The sequence below is a fragment of the Cucurbita moschata genome, unplaced genomic scaffold, assembly GCF_002738365.1.
Source record: "Cucurbita moschata cultivar Rifu unplaced genomic scaffold, Cmos_1.0 Cmo_Scf00016, whole genome shotgun sequence".
Classification (NCBI taxonomy): domain Eukaryota; kingdom Viridiplantae; phylum Streptophyta; class Magnoliopsida; order Cucurbitales; family Cucurbitaceae; genus Cucurbita; species Cucurbita moschata.
The window spans coordinates 482,830-504,720 of NW_019268532.1; the positions used below are offsets into that span (position 1 = coordinate 482,830).

The 21,891-nt window shown below is 35.5% G+C and overlaps 3 protein-coding genes across 7 annotated transcripts; 1 reads left to right on the forward strand and 2 right to left on the reverse strand.

Moving 5' to 3' along the window:
• The first annotated feature begins 373 nt into the window (after positions 1 to 373).
• On the forward strand, positions 374 to 7,417 carry LOC111454318 (nucleolar protein 14). Of its 2 annotated transcripts, none has more exons than XM_023095760.1 (14): positions 374 to 601; positions 723 to 857; positions 936 to 1,092; positions 1,372 to 1,433; positions 1,828 to 1,887; positions 2,000 to 2,212; positions 2,504 to 2,632; positions 3,594 to 4,262; positions 4,951 to 5,143; positions 5,213 to 5,406; positions 5,556 to 5,660; positions 5,780 to 5,922; positions 6,413 to 6,691; positions 6,805 to 7,417. In XM_023095760.1, the coding sequence occupies exons 1-14, from the start codon at positions 374 to 376 to the stop codon at positions 7,067 to 7,069; spliced, it is 2,832 nt and encodes a 943-aa protein (XP_022951528.1). In that variant the 3' UTR covers positions 7,070 to 7,417. The 2 variants fall into 2 exon arrangements, with proteins under 2 accessions (XP_022951528.1, XP_022951529.1); XM_023095761.1 differs by having other exon boundaries at positions 5,783 to 5,922; positions 6,805 to 7,069.
• A 2,836-nt stretch (positions 7,418 to 10,253) lies between these two features.
• On the reverse strand, positions 10,254 to 15,554 carry LOC111453982 (ACT domain-containing protein ACR4-like). Of its 4 annotated transcripts, none has more exons than XM_023095239.1 (10): positions 15,292 to 15,554; positions 15,028 to 15,211; positions 12,626 to 12,688; positions 12,276 to 12,348; positions 12,140 to 12,185; positions 11,940 to 12,054; positions 11,789 to 11,856; positions 11,086 to 11,679; positions 10,893 to 10,997; positions 10,254 to 10,782 (listed from the first exon to the last, which is right to left on the reverse strand). In XM_023095239.1, exons 3-10 carry the CDS (start codon positions 12,627 to 12,629, stop codon positions 10,444 to 10,446), a joined length of 1,344 nt encoding a protein of 447 aa, XP_022951007.1. In that variant the 5' UTR covers positions 12,630 to 12,688; positions 15,028 to 15,211; positions 15,292 to 15,554; the 3' UTR covers positions 10,254 to 10,443. The 4 variants fall into 4 exon arrangements, with proteins under 4 accessions (XP_022951007.1, XP_022951008.1, XP_022951006.1 ...); XM_023095240.1 differs by having other exon boundaries at positions 12,626 to 12,677; positions 15,028 to 15,214; XM_023095238.1 differs by having other exon boundaries at positions 15,028 to 15,214.
• A 2,562-nt stretch (positions 15,555 to 18,116) lies between these two features.
• Positions 18,117 to 21,284, reverse strand: LOC111454123 (translin-associated protein X). The gene is made up of 7 exons (XM_023095450.1): positions 21,182 to 21,284; positions 20,943 to 21,049; positions 20,469 to 20,548; positions 20,016 to 20,157; positions 19,790 to 19,939; positions 19,340 to 19,541; positions 18,117 to 18,508 (listed from the first exon to the last, which is right to left on the reverse strand). The coding sequence occupies exons 1-7, from the start codon at positions 21,252 to 21,254 to the stop codon at positions 18,408 to 18,410; spliced, it is 855 nt and encodes a 284-aa protein (XP_022951218.1). The 5' UTR covers positions 21,255 to 21,284; the 3' UTR covers positions 18,117 to 18,407.
• Positions 21,285 to 21,891: the final 607 nt, after the last annotated feature.

Below are 21,891 nucleotides of genomic sequence, written 5' to 3' on the forward strand. Positions count from 1 at the left end.
TCAAATTTCATCATGAAGTTTAAATGTCATCAAATTAGATTAGACGTGGTTAAATGAGGTTTAATGAAATTGAAACATCCCCGGATAAAAATTCAAATATCTCTAAATACCAAATAGAATGCGCTGGGCTGGGCTGGGCTGGGCTGTAACTTCATGGGCTTATATTTGGGCCGTCATAGTTTTGGGCCTTATTGGGCCACTTAATTACGGCCCAATGCACTCAAACCGCGGCTTCGTCTCCATGAGCTTTCGATATTGGCGGCTACCATCTGAGGTGACGAAAGGTTGTAGTAGAGAGGTTTCTTCTTCGACCAAAACCCTGCACTGCATAAACCCTAGAGGCATCTGTTCAAATCTCTTCCTTGGCGAATCCATGGCTAAGTTATCAAACCTTAGCTCGAGCAACAATGATAAGAAGGACAAGAAGAGCAAGAAGAAGAAGAAGAGTGCTGGTCCGAAAGCGTTGTCGATGAAGGTCAGTGCTCCGAAGGCGAATCCATTCGAGAGCATTTGGTCTCGTAGGAAATTTGACGTCCTTGGGAAGAAACGTAAGGGAGAAGAGCGTCGTATTGGCCTTGCTCGCTCGATTGCGATTGAAAAGGTAGTGTCTCCCTTGATAATTCTTGTGAACTGATTGATTTTTGCTTTACTTTAGGCAACTGTTGTTTCTTCATTTAGTTTGATCGTTAGGTTTTTAATTTAGTGTGTGTTTTGTGAGGCAGAGGAAAAAGACGCTGTTGAGGGAGTACGAGCAAAGTGGTAAGTCTACAGAATTTTCCGATAAGCGAATTGGGGAACAGGACGAAGAGCTTGGGGAGTTTGACAAGGCTATTTTACGTTCGCAGCGTGAACGGAAGGTGAGTGCATTGGTCTGCTTCGAGCATTTGGTTCTAGCATCGTTTACTGTAATCTGTTCTGATTGCGTTTTTCTTTAGCTAAAATTGAACAAGAGCAGCAAATTTAACTTATCTGATGGAGAAGATGACGATTATTTTGGAAGCAATAGTCTTGGCGCGTTACCTGCAAATGACGATTTTGAGGACGAAGTAATACCTGACGACGATGACGATGCAGAAGCTGCTGAAACTAAGAGTACGTGTAAAATTTTTGCTAATTTATATCACTGCACAGCATGCTTTGTTCATTTTTTCCCCTAATGCAGCCTTATTTTTTTCAGAGCCTAATGCCGTTTTTAGATAATTTTTTGAAAAATGAACTCCGGACTTAGTTTCTTATTATTGGTTATCCCTCTCTTCTGTTGAACTTGGAATCTGTTAATGCCGATGAACACTTAATGGAATACTAGTCCTATATCAGCTTGTTCTTTTGTTTCTTCGGAATATCATTAATACCGCTCATTGTACTATGCAGAAGGGGCTTATCATGGTGCACCATATCCACAAAAAGGTGGTTTATTAGAGGGAGAGGAAAACGTGAGATTCCTTGCTATCTATGTTTTCTTTCGTTTTATGTGATCGACGTATATGGACAAACTGATTGTTTTCATACATGCAGCACACATGTATGTTGTTTGATCTTTTCCCTTTCAGAAATGAAATTTTACAAGTCTTTCCTCTCTTACTTTCAAAGTTATCCCTCTACAGGGAGAAAAAATGTGAAAACTTTATTGTCTTTCTGTTGTTGCACACTCCATACAAGTTTTGTACTACACAATTGCTTTTGTACTTTAGGCTATGCAATGGGTCTGTAGATATGAATGTAGTTGGATGTAAAGACTTGTTGCATGCATGTTTAAGCTCATATATGCGTATCTCTACTTGTTTCAAAGCATTGAGTGTTTCTGAAACCAATGATCTAAATTTACAGAAACGCAAAAGCAAGAAGGAAGTGATGGATGAGATTATCGCAAAGAGCAAATTTTTCAAGGTGAACTTTTTTCTTACCGTCCTGTAGTTGCACCTGTACAAATTCTGATAATTTTCGCTTTCTTTCATTTTTTCCTGAATCTATTCTTTTTATGTGTCAAACTTTTTCTCAGGCACAAAAAGCAAGGGATAAGGAAGAAAATGAACAACTTATTGAAGACCTGGACAAGAAGTTTGAGTCGTTGGTCCAGTCTGAGGCATTATTATCTCTCACTAGTTCTGGTAACGCAAATGCCTTGAAGGCTCTTGTTCAAAAGAGTATTCCAAATGAGCATTTGAAGAAGGATAATTTGCTCGCTACTGGGAAGACTGAAAATTTTAATCAGGTATTAAATTGTATGTTTTCTGAATTTCACCTACTTTATTATGTAGTTCTGTTTTTCTGTCGTCTTCCATCCTGTATCTATTATTATTGTTATTATCTTTTTTAAAATTTAGTAAACAACTTCAGGACTTCTTTGTGTAGTATGCACTCGTTTTCCTCTTTTGGTTATTTTCAATGTTTCCTTTTCTATATATTTATATGTCAACGTCTATCTTTTTTTTTATTTTTTTTTATTTTTAATTATGACATTTTTCATGCTAACAACTTCAGGACTTCTTTCTGCATGATGTAGGAAAAACCTGATGCTTTTGACAAGCTTGTCAAAGAGATGGCAATGGAAATACGTGCACGCCCCTCTGACAGGACAAAGACCCCGGAAGAAATTGCCCAGGAGGAACGGGAACGGCTTGAACAATTAGAGGTATTTTATGATTGTAACCATGTGATGGAGGCCTAGATTTTCTAATACAAACTTTCTTCTTTCCAGTTTGTGTTCTAGTTCAATTCGTGTTTAGGTGAAGGAAAACAGAGTATTTTAATGGTATCTAGCATGTTTGTTAGCTACTATTTGTGTGAATTACGGAAAATGGGTATGTAATATTTTTGAGTTTACTGGTGGATTGTCACTTCAATGCGGTAAGTGCATTTAATGATCTACTCTCTATACCGTGATTGATATTATATTCTATCCAAGTATTGAGGAGTTCCTTTATTTGTATGAACATTTTTTTTTTGCGTCTTGAATTATTTGTAGAATGTAGAATAAGTTTAGTTAGGAATTCTTGTATGTCTATATGAACATTTTCTAGCTTCTTAAGGGATTTGTGGAATGTAGAACAAGTTAAGTTAGGGATTGTTGTATGTCAGTATGATAATTTTCTTGCTCCTTGAAGGATTGTGAAATGTAGAACAATATAAACCTCCTAAACTATGGGGTTGTATCAATAAAATCTCTAAACTAATAATTGACTAATAATTGTTTCAAGTCCCGTAGTTTCACTAGTGTATTAATTTACCCCCTCCATTAGATTCCATTTAAAAAAATTTAGTTCACACGTGCAAAGACTTGTGATTCTATTAATTAACCCCTAAGTGGTCATAAGTGAATCAGGTTAAGCTTTCAATTTGAAAGTCATCAACGCACGTGTAAACTATTTATGAGAAATTAGGAGTTTTATTGATAATTATTACTTTGCATGTGTAAACTAACGTTTTTGAAACGGAACATAACAAAAGGTGTAGATTGGTAAACTCATGATAATTTACTGATATATTGATGTTTGCCCTACATATCATCATCGAAGACTATGAGATGTTTAGTAGCTGACATTTGAGAATTTGACATTTCTGCTTATTAACTTCAATGACATTTTACATTTCAGGAGGAAAGACAGAAACGGATGCTTGCGCCAGATAATTCTAGTGATGATGAAGACGGTGATGCTGAAAATGCATCTGTACAGAAACAAAAATTTATATCTGGGGATGATCTTGGTGATTCATTCACGCTTGATGATGATGAGCGCAATCATAAAAAGGGTTGGGTTGATGAGATTTTTGAAAGAAAGGATGCTGATGGCACTGAAAGTGAAGATGATGATTCTGCAGAAGATTCAGACAGTAGTGATGATGTGGGTGGGGATTCTGATGATGAATCCGAGGAAGATGATAACACTCGTGGAAGGAAGCATTCTTTGAAGGATTGGGAACAGAGTGATGATGACATTCTTGACTCTAATTCAGAAGAGGACGATGAAGCAAGTAAAGAAGACAAGGAACTGGATGAGAACCATCCTAAAAAGGCAAACAAGGGTGCCATAGTTAAAAGTAGTAAAAGTGAAGGAAGCTCTGAAGATGCTAAGAAATTAGAAAAGAATACGAAGCGTGAAAATAAACCAGAACTTCCTTATATAATTGAAGCACCAGAGAGCTTTGACCAATTTTTGTCATTATTGGCTGATTGTTCAGATAGCGATGTAATCTTGATCATTGATCGAATTCGGGCAAGTAATGCTATCCAGTTAACAGAAAAAAATCTGGAAAAAATGCAGGTATACTCTTATTTTATATTTTTATGTTCTCACATAATACATCATTGTTATGGAAATGGACTGATGTTTATACGTTTTTTGGTAGAATAAAGTTACATTGCATTGTGTCTGCTGGTAGTTCTCTTGTTCAACTTGTTTATCAGAAGTCAGAAACACATGGAAAGCTGTTAATATATTAAAATGACATATAAAATGTTAGTGCTTTAAACTACTTGGGGAATTTATATGTTCAGAGTAATTTTAGTCTGCTTTCATTTTTCCCACCTTTCTTTTAATTCAGGCTTCAGGAGTAACAATAAAGGAACGCTCTTTATATCCAGTGTACTTTTAGTTATTTTCATTTCTTTCATCTCTTTTCCATCTAGGCTACTGTAAGTGGAGTTTTTTTATGACCTAGGCTTTTCACTAGTTACACCGAGTGTTGTACTCATTTATTACTCAGTAATTAGGTACCTGATCTTACCTTCATTGATCTTACATATAAATACTAAATTTCTAGAAATTTGGTGTTTATTACAAAACAAACATCCTTTTCATGAATCGTGGCTATGGTCTTGAATGCTTATGATATATACACTTCTCCACTCCAACATTGCAATAGAATTTATCCTCTTTGTTTTGAATGCATATGTACGTTCTGATTATTATTGGGTTGCTTTCTGAGCATTGGTATTAATGTCTCGTTCAGAGATTCTATGGCATACTTCTGCAATATTTTGCTGTATCAGCAAATAAGAAGCCATTAAACGTGGAGCTACTAAATTTGCTTCTCAAGTCGTTGATGGAGATGAGTAGGCAGATTCCTTTCTATGCTGCTACATGTGCTAGGACGAGGATATCCCACACTCATCAACAGTTTTGTGTTGATAATAAGAATCCAGGTATATTTCCTTCCTCCTGTAGTATATACACCAAAATACCTTTGTACATAACTGAACTTTTTCTTGCAGAGAATAGCTCATGGCCTTCTTCCAAAACTTTGATTCTCTTGAGGCTGTGGTCAATGATATTTCCTTGCTCTGACTACCACCATGTGGTCATCACACCAGCAATATTGTTGATGTGCGAATATTTGATGCGTTGCCCTATTGTGACCGGTCGGGATATTGCAATTGGCTCTTTCTTGTGTTCTCTTCTGCTCTATGTATGTTAATAAGCTAATTGTATTTTTTACATTAATGTAGCTATGTTGCATTTGTTAAGTGAATGTTTGCGTTGTTTTATATAACTATTCTTTTTCCTGGAGTACCTTTTCTGCCATTTTTCTCAAGGAAAGCTCCATTTAAAATGCAGGTAGCCAAACAATCTTTGAAGTTCTGTCCTGAAGCAATAAACTTTCTCCAAACTTTGTTGATCGCAGCTGCTGGTAGAAGGTCATTACCCTCGCAAAATCCCCAGGTATACTGAAAAGTTCACACCATTATTTTTTGGTTGTCTTTCGTCCACTGTCCAAGTATATTCCCATTTGCTTGTAGTAGATCTATTGCCAATGACCAAGGATACCCATTTTTTTTCAGCAGATTTGTAATCTAGTGGATTTACATGCACTTGGGCAGTTGCTGCGTATACAGAATCCTACAAACGAGATTACCCCCCTGGACTTCTTCTTTATGATGAATTTGACTGAACATTCTTCCATTTTTAGCTCCGACAGTTACAGGTACCTGTGTGTGTGGGTGCGCGCACGAGTCAGTATGGTCTTTTCTATGCACTTTGCTATAGTCGCATCCACTTTCCACTTTTCTCTCTACTTTTTCTCGATGGGGGAGGGGGGCATTGGGGTTACTCTAGCGTCTTAACGAAATTGATCTTGAGAGCGAAAATTTTCTAAACTATTCCAAAGAAGTGGCCAAACTCTTAGTTATTGAAGGATGCTAGGAATATAGATTGAGACGTTCCTTTTGGCTCCTATCACCATGCCATATGATTTTCTATACCTACCTTGCCAAGTTTCAACAACTACTTAGATCTTGGTCGCGTGGTATTTATTTTTGTTTGCGACTGACGTACTTAGAAGAACCGAGAACTGAATATGCATTTATACGTTTCGTATTATATACTTGATAATGATATTTTATGTATTCAGTATGGATAAATATCAATTCCACATCTTCCAACAATAGATGAAGGTTTGGTCTTTGAAACTGCAGGGCCGGGGTGCTGTTGACAGTTATTGAAACTCTTGATGGATTTGTTAACGTATATGGCCAATTGAAATCCTTCCCAGAAATCTTCATGCCATTCTCGACAATTTTACACGAATTGGCACTGCAGGAGAACATGCCGGATGTATTACGTGATAAATTCAGAAAAGTTGCTGAAGCAATTGAAGCCAAAACGGAGGAGCATTATATGGGGCGGCAACCTCTTAGAATGAGGAAGCAGAAGGCTGTGCCAATCAAATTACTGAATCCAAAATTTGAGGAGAAGTACTTTCCTTCTATTCCGTCTTTAGTTTTATTCATGCTCTCTAGTGTTCTTCCTCAGTAGGAGCCTCAAACAGAGCACTAATTGTTGCAATTTCTTGTTCTTACTTTCGCAGCTTCGTTAAGGGCAGAGACTACGATCCAGATCGTGAACGAGTTGAAAAAAGAAAGCTGCAGAAACTTTTAAAACGTGAAGCTAAAGGAGCAGCCCGTGAACTACGCAAGGATAACCATTTCTTGTTCGATGTGAAGGCAAGAGACAAGGCACTGCAGGAAGAAGAAAGAGCAGAACGATACAGAAAGGCGAGCGCCTTCCTTCAACAACAAGAGCACGCCTTCAAATCGGGGCAGTTGGGAAAGGGAAGGAAGAGAAGAAAATGAAACCAATGGGGGGTTTGATTTGTGTTTCATAGTCTGTCTCCAAGAGGACGAACTAAACACATCATACACTGCCATGAAAAGCGAATCAACCACGAAGAAAGAACGAGCAACCACAATTCAATTCGACCGATCGAATCGTATGCATTTGCTTCCCTAGAGAACCAATCAAAATTTTGGCCCAAGCTAATATTCATATTTATTGTGTTTGTTACTCATCCAGTTCATTGAACATCTTCATGAGTATGAAGCCTCTTTGTGGTTTGGGTCCTGTATTATAGGTTCATGCCTCGTAGGGGCAACCATGAGATTATTAGGATGATGATATAAATGTAGTTTTAGGGTGTTATGGTCATTGTGCAATCAATTTTGTATCCCAGCATTTTTTATGTAAAAACTCTTTAAAATTTATGGTTTAATTCCTGCCCTAATCAGATTTCTCTCCCAAGTAGATTAATTAATTAATTAGAGACCCAAAAAACACCTATAAAGAAATAGTATACCTATAATGACAATAACAAAAGAGTTAGCAATTTGACGATGCTTATTAGTAACATTATGCTTGATTTAAACAATTTTGTCAAATTGATGGCTTCGGCCCGCCACCATATGAGGAAAGGGAGAGGGTAAGAGCACGACACTGCAATTAGTTCGTCTTCTTTGTGTATAACATTCATTTAGCACGACACTGTAACCGAATTGCTTTTGAAGCCCTTTGTTCTGTTGAATGATAAAAGTCTCACGTCGACTCATTTAACGAATAATCATGAATTTAATTTATAATCAAAGAAATAGTATACCTATAATGACAATAACAAAAGAGTTAGCAATTTGACGATGCTTATTAGTAACATTATGCTTGATTTAAACAAATTTGTCAAATTGATGGCTTCGGCCCGCCACCATATGAGGAAAGGGAGAGGGTAAGAGCACGACACTGCAATTAGTTCGTCTTCTTTGTGTATAACATTCATTTAGCACGACACTGTAACCGAATTGCTTTTGAAGCCCTTTGTTCTGTTGAATGATAAAAGTCTCACGTCGACTCATTTAACGAATAATCATGAATTTAATTTATAATCAAAGAATACTAAGAGGAAATTAGACAACATCTCACATGTTCTAACTCCCTAAATTTACTTATAAAAAAAACGAACTTTCTTCTTAATTTAAGGATATTTTAAAATAAATTAAAAAATGAAATAAGTAAATTTATTATTTATTTTATTAACAATTACTAAAGGCTAACTTCGTAATTAACCATGGTTGCCATGTTTATATATTTTATTAATAAAAAACTTCCCAAAAACTGGATTCTCCACGTGGGACAAGGAATCAAAGCACGCAAATACATAACTTTTTAAATATATAAATTCCAAGAAAAAAAAAAAGTAAAACGCATCGTTTTCAGTGATAAGAAACTGCAGCAAGCCCAAAAAGATTTATTTATTTATTATTATTATTATTTTAATTTTTTTACTTTGATTTATGTTTCATGCCATATTAATTATATTTGCTTCTTCATGTATTATATATTAATACTTTGGCTCAAGACTAAATGCAATGCATTTCTCAAAAATAAATATTTAAAATATTTATTACATATAAAATCCAAAAATAAATTTTTAAAAATTTATCAGATAATTTTGAGTAATGAAACGTGTGATTTAACCCAATTTTTATCGTGGCTATGAATTTCTGTTGTATCTATAATGTTTTGGGCCGAACAAGATGACGAGTTTGAAATTTTAAAGGTAAAGAATGAATATTTAATAATAAAGCTTCTTTATATTCTCCTCTACCATAGAAAAAAAAAATAAAAGAAAAAAAAAGTGTTGTTCTTTAAGCTTTCTTGCCATAACCAAATTGCTTTTTCCCATTCCCCTTTTTTTACACCTAAAGATATTCAAAAGAACTTTGGCAAAAGCTTTGGAATTTATGGCAAAAACGTATTGGAAAACTCCCAATTGTCTCGATTCTTTCAAATCAACATAATTACGAAAAGATTCGAGCAAATGATCTAAATAATATCACTATTCTTTCATAATCTTTCCAAGTAATGAAAGTTACCATATTGAGAACAATTGTAATGACTCGACGTTTTAGATAATAGGCTTCAATATCGATAGTATATTTGTCTCCACTATTTGCGTGTTACTAGTATCTCGATTAGTGATAACATAATGTGTTTGTTTACAAGAACCAATATCGCTTGAACTCATTCATGCCCATAACAAAATGTTCGACCTTTTTGGCCTCTGTACCCACCAACTTTAGAGTGAAGCACACAAGCCTAGTGAATTGGCGTTTATAGGTAGTTGGATTAAAAATTCAACAAAAACTCCTATGTATATAGGTAATTGAGTCTCCATTAGTGTCGAGGGATCTCTTAGCAAGTCATCCCTCGCATAAACACGACACATTGAATCTTATGTTCATTCAAATAGTTCACGAGTTAGAAAATAGTTTATACAGAGGATAGTTATAATTCTATCGACGGGTCTCCTAAGAACCCATCAAAAGTGGGATGATCATACCTCGCTTATAGAAACAAGCACGATTCTAAAAGAAGTTAAACGTCATGATATAATGGATTGAAGCGTCATGCACTCACTTTTTGAAAGTCGGAATGAAAATTACTTTCTTTAATGGTCGTTTAGAAAAAGATTAAAAATATGTATTTGTTTTGGGGAAAAAGATGAAAGAATTTGCTATACACAACAAAATTCATAGATTAGGTGTGTGTCTTGATCTGAAAGTGATGTTTAAAAGGCCACCATCATCAAGTCTCCCTCTAGATTTTGTTTAATAATATACCAAAAACTACTCAAAGTTCAAACCACTATACACATTCCATATTGGAGGATGAAAAAGGTCAAAAGCTTCCTCAACTTTCAAAGTCTCCTTTAAAAAACAAAAACCCAAAATATGAAACAATTAACAACATCCTTCCACCTTGGTTCCTCCACCCTTCCAAATTTCGTCAAACTCTTGATTCTAACCCCGCCATGTTACCCCTCTAAAGAAGTCTACCGCTAGCAGATATTGTCCTCTTTGAGTTTTTCCTTTCGGGCTTCCCTTCAAGGTTTTTAAAATGCGTCTATTAGGGAGATGTTTCCACGCCCTTTATAAAGGGTGTTTCGTTCTCCTCTCCAACCGATACAAGACAACACTAGAGACTTATTAGACACAAAAACGAAAACTTTCATTTTGGTTAAGTCGGAGAAATAAAAGCTAAGAGAAGAGCCTAATTCTTCTGAGTTATGTACAAGAAGGAAGGAGCTGATGGTGCTCCATGTTTTGGTTCCTATGTAGTATTTATGGTGCATTTACATGATGGGCTTAAATCAATTCAGTAGCAGTAAATCTCCTCGTGATTATGACCTTATTAACCCAAAATTTACAAAAGATCTAGATCTAAAAAGACCACCAAATAAGAATCTAGTTGGTGAATCCTGAGAAGAACCTTGTTTTTGTTCTTTTGGACTGCCTTTCACTTTCAGTATTGTTTGCCCGATCAAATCTCGAATTGAATCTATCGTCTTCGAATCGACTGGATACCCCGACGCATCACGAACGTAGAACGTATTAATCGCCTTACCGCCTTTAGTTGATACTTCTGCTCTTGTGACAGTCAGGCTGTTCTCTCGGAAGATGCGGGTGACATCAGAGAGAAGGCCTACTCTATCTGTTGTGCATAACTCAAGCTTCAAGCCCTGAAAAACAAGATAGAACAATGAATCAACAATTCGAACAAAGCGAAAAAACTCGAACGACCGCGAAAAATAGTCGTTAGTTTCGGTGAATGGTAGTGTTCTTCACGCACCTCAGACACTCTTCTCCTTATAGCAGCTTCAAGACATTGAATTACCCTTTGTTTCTCTGCATCAGATTTAACAGGAGATCCATCTATATGTCTAATGTAATATTCCTACAAATTCACAATAGAGATCATAAGCCTAAAGAACAAGTCCACATTGTCTCTAAGTTGCTAAAGATGCAAGTGATTGCAATCTTACCTGATAGGCTTCTGTCCCTTCAGCAACTACATTGGCATGGAAGACCACATATTGCATATCTGTCAACGTGCAAATCGTGTCGAAAAGAAGTTTCGGGCGATCTTTGCTCCGAATTGTAATGACAGAATAGTCTATGTCACACCAATTAACAACCTTGACATTAGGCCTTTGCTTCTCGTCCATTAAATCTTCACCAAGAAGTTCATAATCCCTATCAGCAAACATCATCTGATGAAGCCTTCTGTCAATGTGAGTGATTCCTTGAGACACAACAGTCTTAGCTCCATTGGTCCTATTGTTGCTTCCCCTTAGTACATTACAGAGTAATCCCTTGATCCTAGATAGCCTCTCAAGATCAGTAATTGCAGAACCAGTTTCGTCGTCGGTGACATGCATCACGGCGGCCGCCCGTGTGTTGTGAGTCCACACCTCGGCGTGCACAACGTTGCATTTGAGGTGAGTGAGGACCGCGCTGAGTTCAGAAAGTAATCCTTGTCTATCATTTCCAATAAGCTCAATTGCTGTGTAATCAACCGATGGTTTTACACCCACAGATCTCATGGAAGATGCAAAACAAGAATCCGACTCAAGCGACTGAAAACCAAAAAACATAACCGCGTTGAATTAATTGAATGAAACACATGAAAGAAAGAAAGAAAGAAAAAATACAACAGAAAGATAGAAACAGGCACATAGCACATACCCTTTTGATATAGTCTAAAACCCCTTCATCTGTAACTTTGTTTCCATCTTGATCAGTGACATTAAAAACTGTCCAAGAAGCCAAAACCACATGAAAATCCTGATCGGGAGAGAACCAATAAAAGAGAGAAAAATGGGAAAGAGAAACTTACCATCCATGAACCAACAACCATCACAAGAAATATAGGCTTTGGTGACAATGAGATTAAGATCAGTAAGAACTTGAACGACTTCAAGAAGAATCCCATGTTTATTGGCGCTATCTACCTGCAACAAAATGGTTGAAATGAGCATAATTTTAACCCAAATGGAAGACTTCAGCAAATAAGAAACAGAGTTCAAAATCATATACCCTTATAACAGTAGCATCCTTACAGGCTTCATTGTCAATAACAACCCTGGAAAAAGACATAACTTAAAAGCTTAATTTTTGTACAGAAGAAAGTTGTGTTTTTTTTTTCTTCAGAGAAAGGGAGCAAATTATGTACCTGGTTGGATTCATCCTTCTAATCAGCTTCACATATTCATCATCAATATCATGGGAAAAGTTCATGTCGATTGCTGGAATAAGAGAAAAGGGGTAAATAGACCAACAAATAAGACACGCCATGGTAATCTTGTAAAGCCAATCAGAAAACAAGTATCAAAAGCCATGACCAGACCATCTAGAGGGAGAGAGGGAGAGAGAGAGAGAGAGAGAGAGAGAGATCTGAAAATGATAAGGAGGAAAAGAGAAGAATCCCAAACAAGAAAACCAGAGAAGAGACTAAAAACCAAGTAAGAGAAGAACAGAGGAAAGGGAAGGAGAGACACAGAGAGAAAACCAAAGAGAACATACCCATTTTCGATCTGAGGATTTTGTAATCTGTTCAGAATGTTGAAGGTTTCTTCTCAGTTTGTTCTGAAACGCCGCAAACAAGGCTTTGTATTCAACGAGAAAGCGAAGGAGAAGATTATATACACAAGCCAAGGGAGATCTCGGGCTCGCTTTGGGAAGGTTTGAATGAAACAAAGTATTTTCAAAAAATCAATACTTTTTTTTTTTTTTACCAAAAAGATATTAGTAAAAAAATAAGACCTCCCGACACGATACTCCAAAACCTGCAACTTGAAAAAAGTACAAGAAAACACACAACACTTCTTCCCCACTCCCATCTTTCTCTCTCTGTCAAACCCTTTTTTTTCCGATTATTTATTCATAATGGAGATTTAAATCTCCATTATTTGGTCTCTTTGTCCTTGTGTTAACAATTCCAATCTCAGTTATCCTGAATAAGTACATTCATATCATCATACGTGGAAATTTCCTCGAAAACAAAAAAAACCCAAAAAGGACCAGAGGACTCTAACCGGCGGGAACATTGACCGCCGGCGCCGGTACCATCACACATGTGGCGGTGGGTTTAAAGCCCGGAACAGCTCCAAGGTCAGTGGAGCTGGAAAGAACCCGAGGGCGCTAAATCTCCCCACAAATTCCGGCCAATTTTATTGGGTGGAGATTAACTTATAACTGTTCTTTCTGTGTTGTTTTGACAGATTGAGTGATAACTGAGGATGCAATAACTATGATTAGTTACAGTTGTACAGTTAATTGAAAATGAATAAAGGTGGCAGCTTCCATTTCATTTAATTACACAGCTTAGGTCAATACTCTGCCAATTCTCCATTAAAATTAAATTCAGCCTTCAACAGAAACCATAAACTTGGTCCCTTTTACTTTTCTTTGAAATAATATATTACAAATTTTAGTAGTGTCTAATAAATTCAAAATTTTAATATATTGAATGTGATAAATGTCTAAAACTAAAAAATAAGTGGTAACTGGTGTTCTCCAACCCTTGTCATAAATTTAAATAAAATCAAACAATCATATATATAATTAACAATGACATTTTTTTTTTTGGCATAACACAGAAAGTTCAACAAGGACTTGGTGGAGGACCAAAATCAATGAACTAGTTGGACCTTTGCACCTTAAAATGAGATTCTAGGCTGATTCGAGGGAACAAAATATTATTTATAAGGGTGTAAAAAGATCTTTCTAATAGATACGTTTTAAAATCATGAAGCTAATAGCTATACGTAATGGACCAAAATAGACCATATTTACTGGCTATAGATTTAAACTATTAGGATCTCTATCCTCCTTAAAACCATTTTAAAATCAGATCCCAAGCTCACAACGTTTCTTCCATATTTCATAAAATAATACTTCAAATCAAGTCCCCAGATGGGAGAATAATTTAAAATTATTAAGTAAAGATTAAATTCATACTAATTGGACAGAACCAACTGGTTTGATAAATGGGCATTCATTACAAAACGCTGTGCATGCAGCATGCCTATTACTTTAATTGAACAAACCCAACAATAATTTTCTGCTAATAAATTTTTGACAAACTTCATTAAAATCGCCCTTCAAAAAAAAAAAAAAAAAAAAAAAAAGAAATCAAATCAATGAAGAAACACACACATTCAATCCCTGGCAAAGAGTGAGCAGAGGACTAGAAGGGAACAGCCGAAATACAGCTCGGATAGCAATAAACATCAGACAGAAACCAATCAACCACCAGAATTTCAGTGTCTAATTGAATCCATTCACCGTAATGTACGATATGCATTGCTATTAAGATAATAAACTAATACTTCATGGAGGGGATGTTAGTTTACGAATTTAAATACTACTTTAGTTTAGTTTATTTTCTCGATAGGATAATTTCAAAGGGTGCATTTCAGACACCATTTAATAATAAAGGTTTTGAATAAATAAAAGCAAAATTAAATGAAAGTTAAATGTTTAGGTTTGTTTTGATGACCACTTGATTTTTGGCTTTTGATCTTCAAAAATTAAGCATATAAGAATTATTTCAAAGGGTCATTTTTTTACTTTTTGATCTTTGAAAATTAAATATATAAATATTATTTCTACATATGAGTTTCTTCTAGATTAGGATATATACTTTCTATAAAAGTGTTTTTAAAATTCGAGCCAATTTTGAAAATTAAAAAAGTATTTTTTAAAATATATAAACATATATATGTTGTAAATTTAGTTAGGTTTATCAAATGTATTGAATTTATTATAGTTAGGCAAAAAAACAAAACCCATCTACTCGGTTTGGCATTTTGTCAAACACTTGATGCGCATGCGCGTGTGGTTAAGGCCAAGCAAACAACAATTTAAACTAAACCTAGCAGTGGGTTTAATTATAGTTAGGCAATACAAAGCAACACACTAACCTGTTGGTTTTGGCATTTTGTCAAACACTTGGTGCGCGCGCACACACGCGTGTCTTAAGGCGACTGCCGGCCGGCCTCGTGGGGCTGTCACATGGTCCCTCATTCTGAGCTCCCCAATTTCTACAATGCCTGTTTGTGCGATTTAGAGCAGACTCTTTTTCTCTCTGTCCTTCTGAATTCGTAGCTGCTGCAGTTCAATTTCAGGCCTATTAATGGTGTAGCCAAGTGGACGAAACAGAGACGCTTATATAACTTTTTACTTACAGAACGAACGAACGAATGAATGATCGCTAAAAACTGGGCTACCACTTCGTTGTGGCGCGCTTTTTTTCTTCAGAATCCGCAGAATTTGCTGTTCTTTCTTTTGCCTCTCCGTTTCTTGATGAACATTGATTTTTGATTGATGATAATGGATGGATCTTCTTCGGGCTTTTCAATACAGAATCGGTTGCTTTGGGATGTACGATTCAAAGGTTCTGAAAAGACAAGGCGTTCCATGATGGTATTGCAATCTGAACCCTCCTCTGTTCATGTCGTAATTTTCGGATTTTACAAATTTAAATCGAAATTATTATTTTTTATATTATGAAAATAATAATAATAAATAATTAAAATTTATGAAATTTATTTAAATTTAGTTAATTCACTCACTAATTTGTTTTAACAACTAAAAAAAATTTAAAATTTTTAAATGCCTTAATATTAATCAAAATTAAGTTTAAAAAATGTGTCTCTTCCAAATTCACTTATTATTAAACTAAAAAAAATCAAAATTTTAAAATTTAGTTAGATTATGTTTTATTATTATTTCATTCCGAGGTCATGCTCATCCAAAGTGTGTTGCGTATGGTCGTATGCTCATGACAAGCTTTTGTATTTTTAGGAAGTATCATGTTTCAAACAAATCATGTCTATGCCCGACAGACATAAAATGTCTTAAAATGTACTATAGGGGTTCTTCCTACCAATAGTTATATATACTGTGAGCGGTTGTTGTTACTCTTTTACGTGCATATATAACACCTCTTTAAAAACCTCTATTTCGAAAATCTCTCTCTGCCCTCGTTTTCTAAAATCGAGGGTAGAGGCTCGAGCATATGTCGCTTGGCCGTAGGTGACGAAAGAACGAATTGTGCGGCACTCACTTGTTGTTCATTAAAAACTAAAACTCCATAATTTAAAATTTTACAAATTAAAAAAAAAAAAAAAGTTTGAGTCATAAACGAATAGTCCAGTTTATTTAGCTCTGTACATTATTTTAATTTAAAACATGACAATTCGAACATGTTTAGTGAATAAGACACTTATGACCCGTTTAAAATTTATTGTTTTTTTTCATGTCTTATTGCACGAGAATTATAATGTTTAATAAATCATTAAATTATTATGTGTAACGGGTCATTATACTAATTAAACAACTTTATCCTAATTAATATAATTAATAATGTATTTAATGGCCTTTTTCCCACCGGAAAAATCTTCTCTCGTGCTCAATTAAAATACTTATTATTTTTCTAATTAGGTAATTAAATTAATTAAGAACTAATTGAGATTAGTGGATGCTAGTCTACGTCTACACCTATAGTATAGCGTGGGGCCCACTGTAAAATTCAACGGTCAAAGCGTTTGACCGGAAATCAGAGGGGTTTTTCGATATCATCGCGCGGTCACGTGGGACCAGTAGTAAGCGCACGTGATATCCGGGGCGGCGCCACCGGCTGAAAACGAGTCGCAGGGAGTAATGAGGGTATTTTTGGAATTTAAATTTAATAGTATTATTTTTGCGTAAATTAAAGAAAATATTTTGTATTTTGCTGATTATTATTTTATTTTCTTTGATAAATGTTAACGATAATCCACGTGTTTAAAAGGTTAAAAAAAAGATTAAATATATTATTTATAATTTTTAAATAATAAATAAAGTTGTGAGATATTTTTTATTTTATTCTTTTTAAAGTAAAGCTTTTGGGAGTTGGGAAGGGTCGTTTTTGGTACCTCGTCGTTGCCACGTCAGCGGTCCACGTCGGAAGATTGAAGTTGGAGCATGGGCCCACTTATGATTTAAAATAAATAATTTATGTATTATTGTTGTTTTTATTTGGGCCCCTAATTTGCGTGAATATTATTATGGAGAGTTTCGAGTTCCCGTAACCACGTTTTCAACCCCCGTTTTATGGAACCCCATGCATGCGTGTCGTTTGCTGACTGGGTCTTCGTGCTTGCTCGAACCAGTTTTTTTTTTTTTTTTTTTTTTTTTTTCATTTAAAAATATTTACAAAATTTTATATTATAAATCAAAATAATAATCATTTCATTTGAATATCATACTTTATGAGATATTATTTACTTTAGACAAAAATAATTATCTTCATATAGATAAAAAGAGTGAAAGTAATTTTTTGAACTTTTAATTTCAAAAAGGAAGAAAATGATGTTTTAGTCATTGAGCAATGTTCGTACAAGAAATTGAAGAAAACGTGTGATAAACAAGCTCACCCGAAATAAATAATTTAAGCCATACACTTTTTCTCGAGTAAACTTTTCATTAATTCTAACCACATGATATTTACTATATCTATGATACTTCCTATTTGTAACGACCCAGTCCTATCGCTAGCTGATATTGTCAACTTTAGACTTTTCTTTTCGAGCTTCCTCTCAAGGCTTTAAAACGCGTCTCGAGAAGATTTTCACACCCTTATAAAGGGTGATTTGTTCTCCTCCTATCCCAACCAATAAGAGACATCACTATTGGCCCAACAAAGGTTGAACTTGAAAAGAAAAAAAACTAATAATTTATTGTAGTTAGAACTAAAAATTTGTCTTCCAACTTCCCTAGCTCCCACTTTCTTATCTGAATTGTAATATACTTTTATAAAAAATAATATAGTGATCTAGTTGATCACTACCCTATTTTTGTTTGTTTATTTATATATATATATCTATATATATAGAAAAAAATGAAGGGACAAGAGGAACATGTTTCCTGCGATCATTACCTCCTTGCTTCCTCATGTACTGGTCTCCCCACCAGCTGATTGGCCCACAAAACCTACTACCTTTGGCCCAAATTTATTGCGAAGAATGTCTATAACTAATTAAAATGTCATAAAAATAAAATAAGAAGAAAAGAAAATACAGGATGTTCATGGCCCACTTGGGCTAACTTGACAAACATTTGCAAAAGTCCTAAGCTTTCTCCTACTGATGTTCTAGATCTCTATTTAGGCATGATAAGAATGTTTATCCTTTCACCTTCCAAGTGTTTTCATTTTCAAAACAAAACAATCGACAGCAAAATACGTAACTTTGCAGATGTTAATCTTGGTTACTAATGAAGATTTTGCATGCCTGGAGTGATCCGAGAGGCAAAAATGACTTTAAAGCTCGATATCGGGCACCCCTGACAAGAATGAACCGGGATCATCCGACCCAAGTAGTGGCATGTATTCTGATCCTCTAACATGAACACTGAAGCAAGCTGCAAAGAGTAAGAACAGGTTGAGATATGTGAAAGATATGAATCACATTTGATCTGATTTCAGATTAAGAGTTTCCAAGTCACGGGCTTAAATTGGGTAAACCAATGAAGCCCAAACCTTGGGCTCGCAACTACCAAAATTTACTAGTCTCTAGTGAATTAATGATTTTCAGCCCACTGCCTGTCAGGCATGGACAATAACCCATATATTGCTCATAGCTACATCATTTCTTTTTTAGTTCAACTTGTGAGGGTATAGGGTTTCTATGAGATCCCATATCCATCGGAGGGGGGAACGAAGCGAAGCGTTCTTTATAAGAGTGTGGAAACCTCTTCCTAATAGACACGTTTTAAAACTATGTGACTGACATCGATATGTAACAGACCAAAGTTGACAATATTTACTAGCGGTGGGCTTGGGCTATTACAAAGGTATCATAACCAGATACCGTGCGGTGTGCCAGCGAGAATGCTGGACCTCAAGGGGGGTGGATTGTGAGATCCCACATCAGTTGGAGGGGGGAATAAAGCATTCCTTATAGGTGCGTGGAAACCTCTACCTAATAGACGCGTTTTAAAATTGTGAGGCTGACAGTGATATGTAATGGTTCACAGACAATATCTGTCAGCGGTAGGCTTAGGCTGTTACAGTTTTAAACCTCTGACCTCTTAGTCGATCAAATATGCTTTTATACAATATGAACGGGCTCTTCACAAATTCCTATCACTACTAGTTAGAAACATTCGCATTCAACGTGTTTCTGACTTTCAATGCACAAATGAAGTAGTTCATGCTCAGAATATCAAACAGATGAACGTTTAGAGAAATACCATTTTCTATCTTCATCGTACTTTGAAGCATGGTGTCCATCTTCATTTTAATATCAGAATTATCGTCCATATGCGGGACTAGTAGAGTGAGCTCACGGTAAATGTCACGAACAAATCTGCATATCTTCTTAGCAAACTCAAGTTCTCCATCTGATATTCGACCAATCGCTAACCGCATCAGTTCTCCAGTCAAATCTGCAAGCTGTATTGAGCATTTATCATCTCTTATTCTAAAACAGGGATTTAACATGTACTAACAAAATCATTTGCGACCTCACTTGTTTATCCGTTTTCAGTAATCGTAATAATCAGTTGGATTCTAGCGATTCTTAACCGAACAACAAGTACATATCAAAGAATGCTACTGATCTCTTTGCACATAATGTATTTTTGTGCTAATCATTTTGAACAAAATAATTCCATGAAAAGAAACAGATCTTTGATACTAACCCCCAAGATGTAGTCGAGATTGTTAATTTGTAAAGGCTCAAGTGATGGATCACTGAGGGGTAGCAATACAGCATTTATCTCATCAAGACTCAAAAGAGTTCCTGTTTTGCAGAATTTACATAACGTTGCAGCTTCAACATATTCTTGGACCTGCAGAGGCCAACGCTAAGCAAATCAACTTATCGTTAAATTTCTGGCCAAAATCGGTAAAAGACAGAAAGGTTACCCCAGGTGAGTATGCTCGCCTTAGCTTCCAGAAATCGGTCCCCTGTAGTTCATTTACAAGTCGGGACACATGCCGAGTTGTCACATCTGCCAAGTCCTTTTCTGCCTTTTCCAGAACTTCCTCTTTGTTTTGTTTACTGATTCTGTTTTAATAATCATACTACTAAGCCACATTTCCACATATAAATATATATATTCATATTCATCATGAGTTCGTACCAACAACTAGACCATGAATCCAAAATGGATCAAATTGAAAAATTTTATAGATTGATGTGTTCAACCGTTCAAGAATCTCAAAGGTTGAAAACAGAAGACAGCCAAATAATATTATATGAAAAAAGTAAGAACACTAAGAACACTAAGAACACGAAGAACACTAAGAACACTAAGAACACGAAGAACACGAAGAACAACTGAACAAATAGATATTAACAACGAGGCATAGTCCTACCTGTGTACTTGAAAAATGACCTTTTTGCTGTTCATTGTAATATCACGGCTTGCTTTCACCACTCTTTCCCGTTTATCATTCTGTAGATTTAGTCAATTGAATATATGAACCAAACAAGTAGGAAAAAAATTTCAATAAATTGATGCAAACTCAAGCATTATAGCGAATTATTCTACCCCAACCCCGACTAATTATCCAGAATAGCTTTTAATGCTGAATAATCAACAAATGGCTCCATAATAACAATCGCAAAGTTAGAAACATCGGCTAAATCAACTACATTGCATTTCAACGACAGCAATCCAAGCCACTAAGCCAATGATCAGAAACAGTAAACAAATTAAAGCAACCGACAACAGCAACAACAACAACAAAAAAATCAATCTCCAGAAACATTCAGCTTCATAGCGAAATCGTCGTAGAGAAATAGAAATGAGGCAACAACTATAGCTACGGAGAAAATGATGAACTTACGAGGTTATTAAGGTACTCAGCATATTTAGCGAAGGCGTCTTTCATGGAGGACTGAGTGGATAATGTCCTCGCTCTTTTCGGTGAGCTCTCCACCGCTGTCCCTGCAACTGCCAACAAATTGAGATTGTAACCACAGACCAGAAGAAAACGAAAGATGATAGTGAAACAGATTTGCAAAATTCAAGCGGATTTGATTGCTCAAAACCCTAATTGACAGAGAGATAGAGAGAGATCAATACTTTTATGAAGTAGCTGGGGTTTTGGTTTGGCAGCCATGAGAGCGGACTTGTGAAATCCCGTAGCATAGAACATCTGTCCCTTCGAGACACCCTCGCGCCCAATTCCGCCCCATACACCACAAATTAGTAAATTAGGATTTTTTTTTTTTAAATTTGAAGTAAAATTTTATTTTTTTTAATTTTAATTTTGAGTAATTAATGAATTATCGTACAAATATTTATTTATAAAAAATATTACAGTAATCAATGTGAATATAGTTCAATACATTACAACATATATATTATATCAGGAATATAAAGTTTACGGATATTAATGAAACTTTTAAAGTTTAAATGTATTTTTTAAATAAAAGATTAACCGTCATATTTTATTAATTTGTTAGACGAACACCTTCTTCAAAATGGTATGATATTGTCCACCTCTAGTATAAGCTTTAGTGGTTTTGCTTTGGGCTTCCTTCAGCTCAATAGGGAGAGTATTCTTTGTTTATAAACACGATCATTCTCTAAATTAGCCGATGTGAGACTTTCATCATCCAACACATCCCCTCAAACAAAGTGCGGCCTCCTCTTAATTGAGGCTGACTCCTTTAGAGTCTTAGTCATCATTTATTCGATATTTGAGGATTTACCAATTTATTGGCACAAGTAAGTTTATTGCATGATGACACTATGTTAAACGAACACAACTATCTACAGTGGTATGATAT

Coding starts and splice junctions, on each gene's coding strand:
- LOC111453982 (XM_023095239.1), bottom strand. Junction 11,857..11,939: donor TGGTTGTTGGTTCATGGATG/GTAAGTTTCTCT, acceptor CTTCTTGGACAG/TTTTTAATGTCACTGATCAA. Junction 10,783..10,892: donor TAAGGAGAAGAGTGTCTGAG/GTGCGTGAAGAA, acceptor CTTGTTTTTCAG/GGCTTGAAGCTTGAGTTATG.
- LOC111454318 (XM_023095760.1), top strand. CDS start 374: ATGGCTAAGTTATCAAACCTTAGCTCGAGCAACAATGATAAGAAGGAC. Junction 1,888..1,999: donor CAAAGAGCAAATTTTTCAAG/GTGAACTTTTTT, acceptor ACTTTTTCTCAG/GCACAAAAAGCAAGGGATAA. Junction 4,263..4,950: donor AAAATCTGGAAAAAATGCAG/GTATACTCTTAT, acceptor TGTCTCGTTCAG/AGATTCTATGGCATACTTCT.
- LOC111454123 (XM_023095450.1), bottom strand. CDS start 21,254: ATGTTCTATGCTACGGGATTTCACAAGTCCGCTCTCATGGCTGCCAAA. Junction 21,050..21,181: donor ACCCCAGCTACTTCATAAAA/GTATTGATCTCT, acceptor ATTTGTTGGCAG/TTGCAGGGACAGCGGTGGAG. Junction 18,509..19,339: donor TACGATGAAGATAGAAAATG/GTATTTCTCTAA, acceptor TACTCTTTGCAG/CTTGCTTCAGTGTTCATGTT.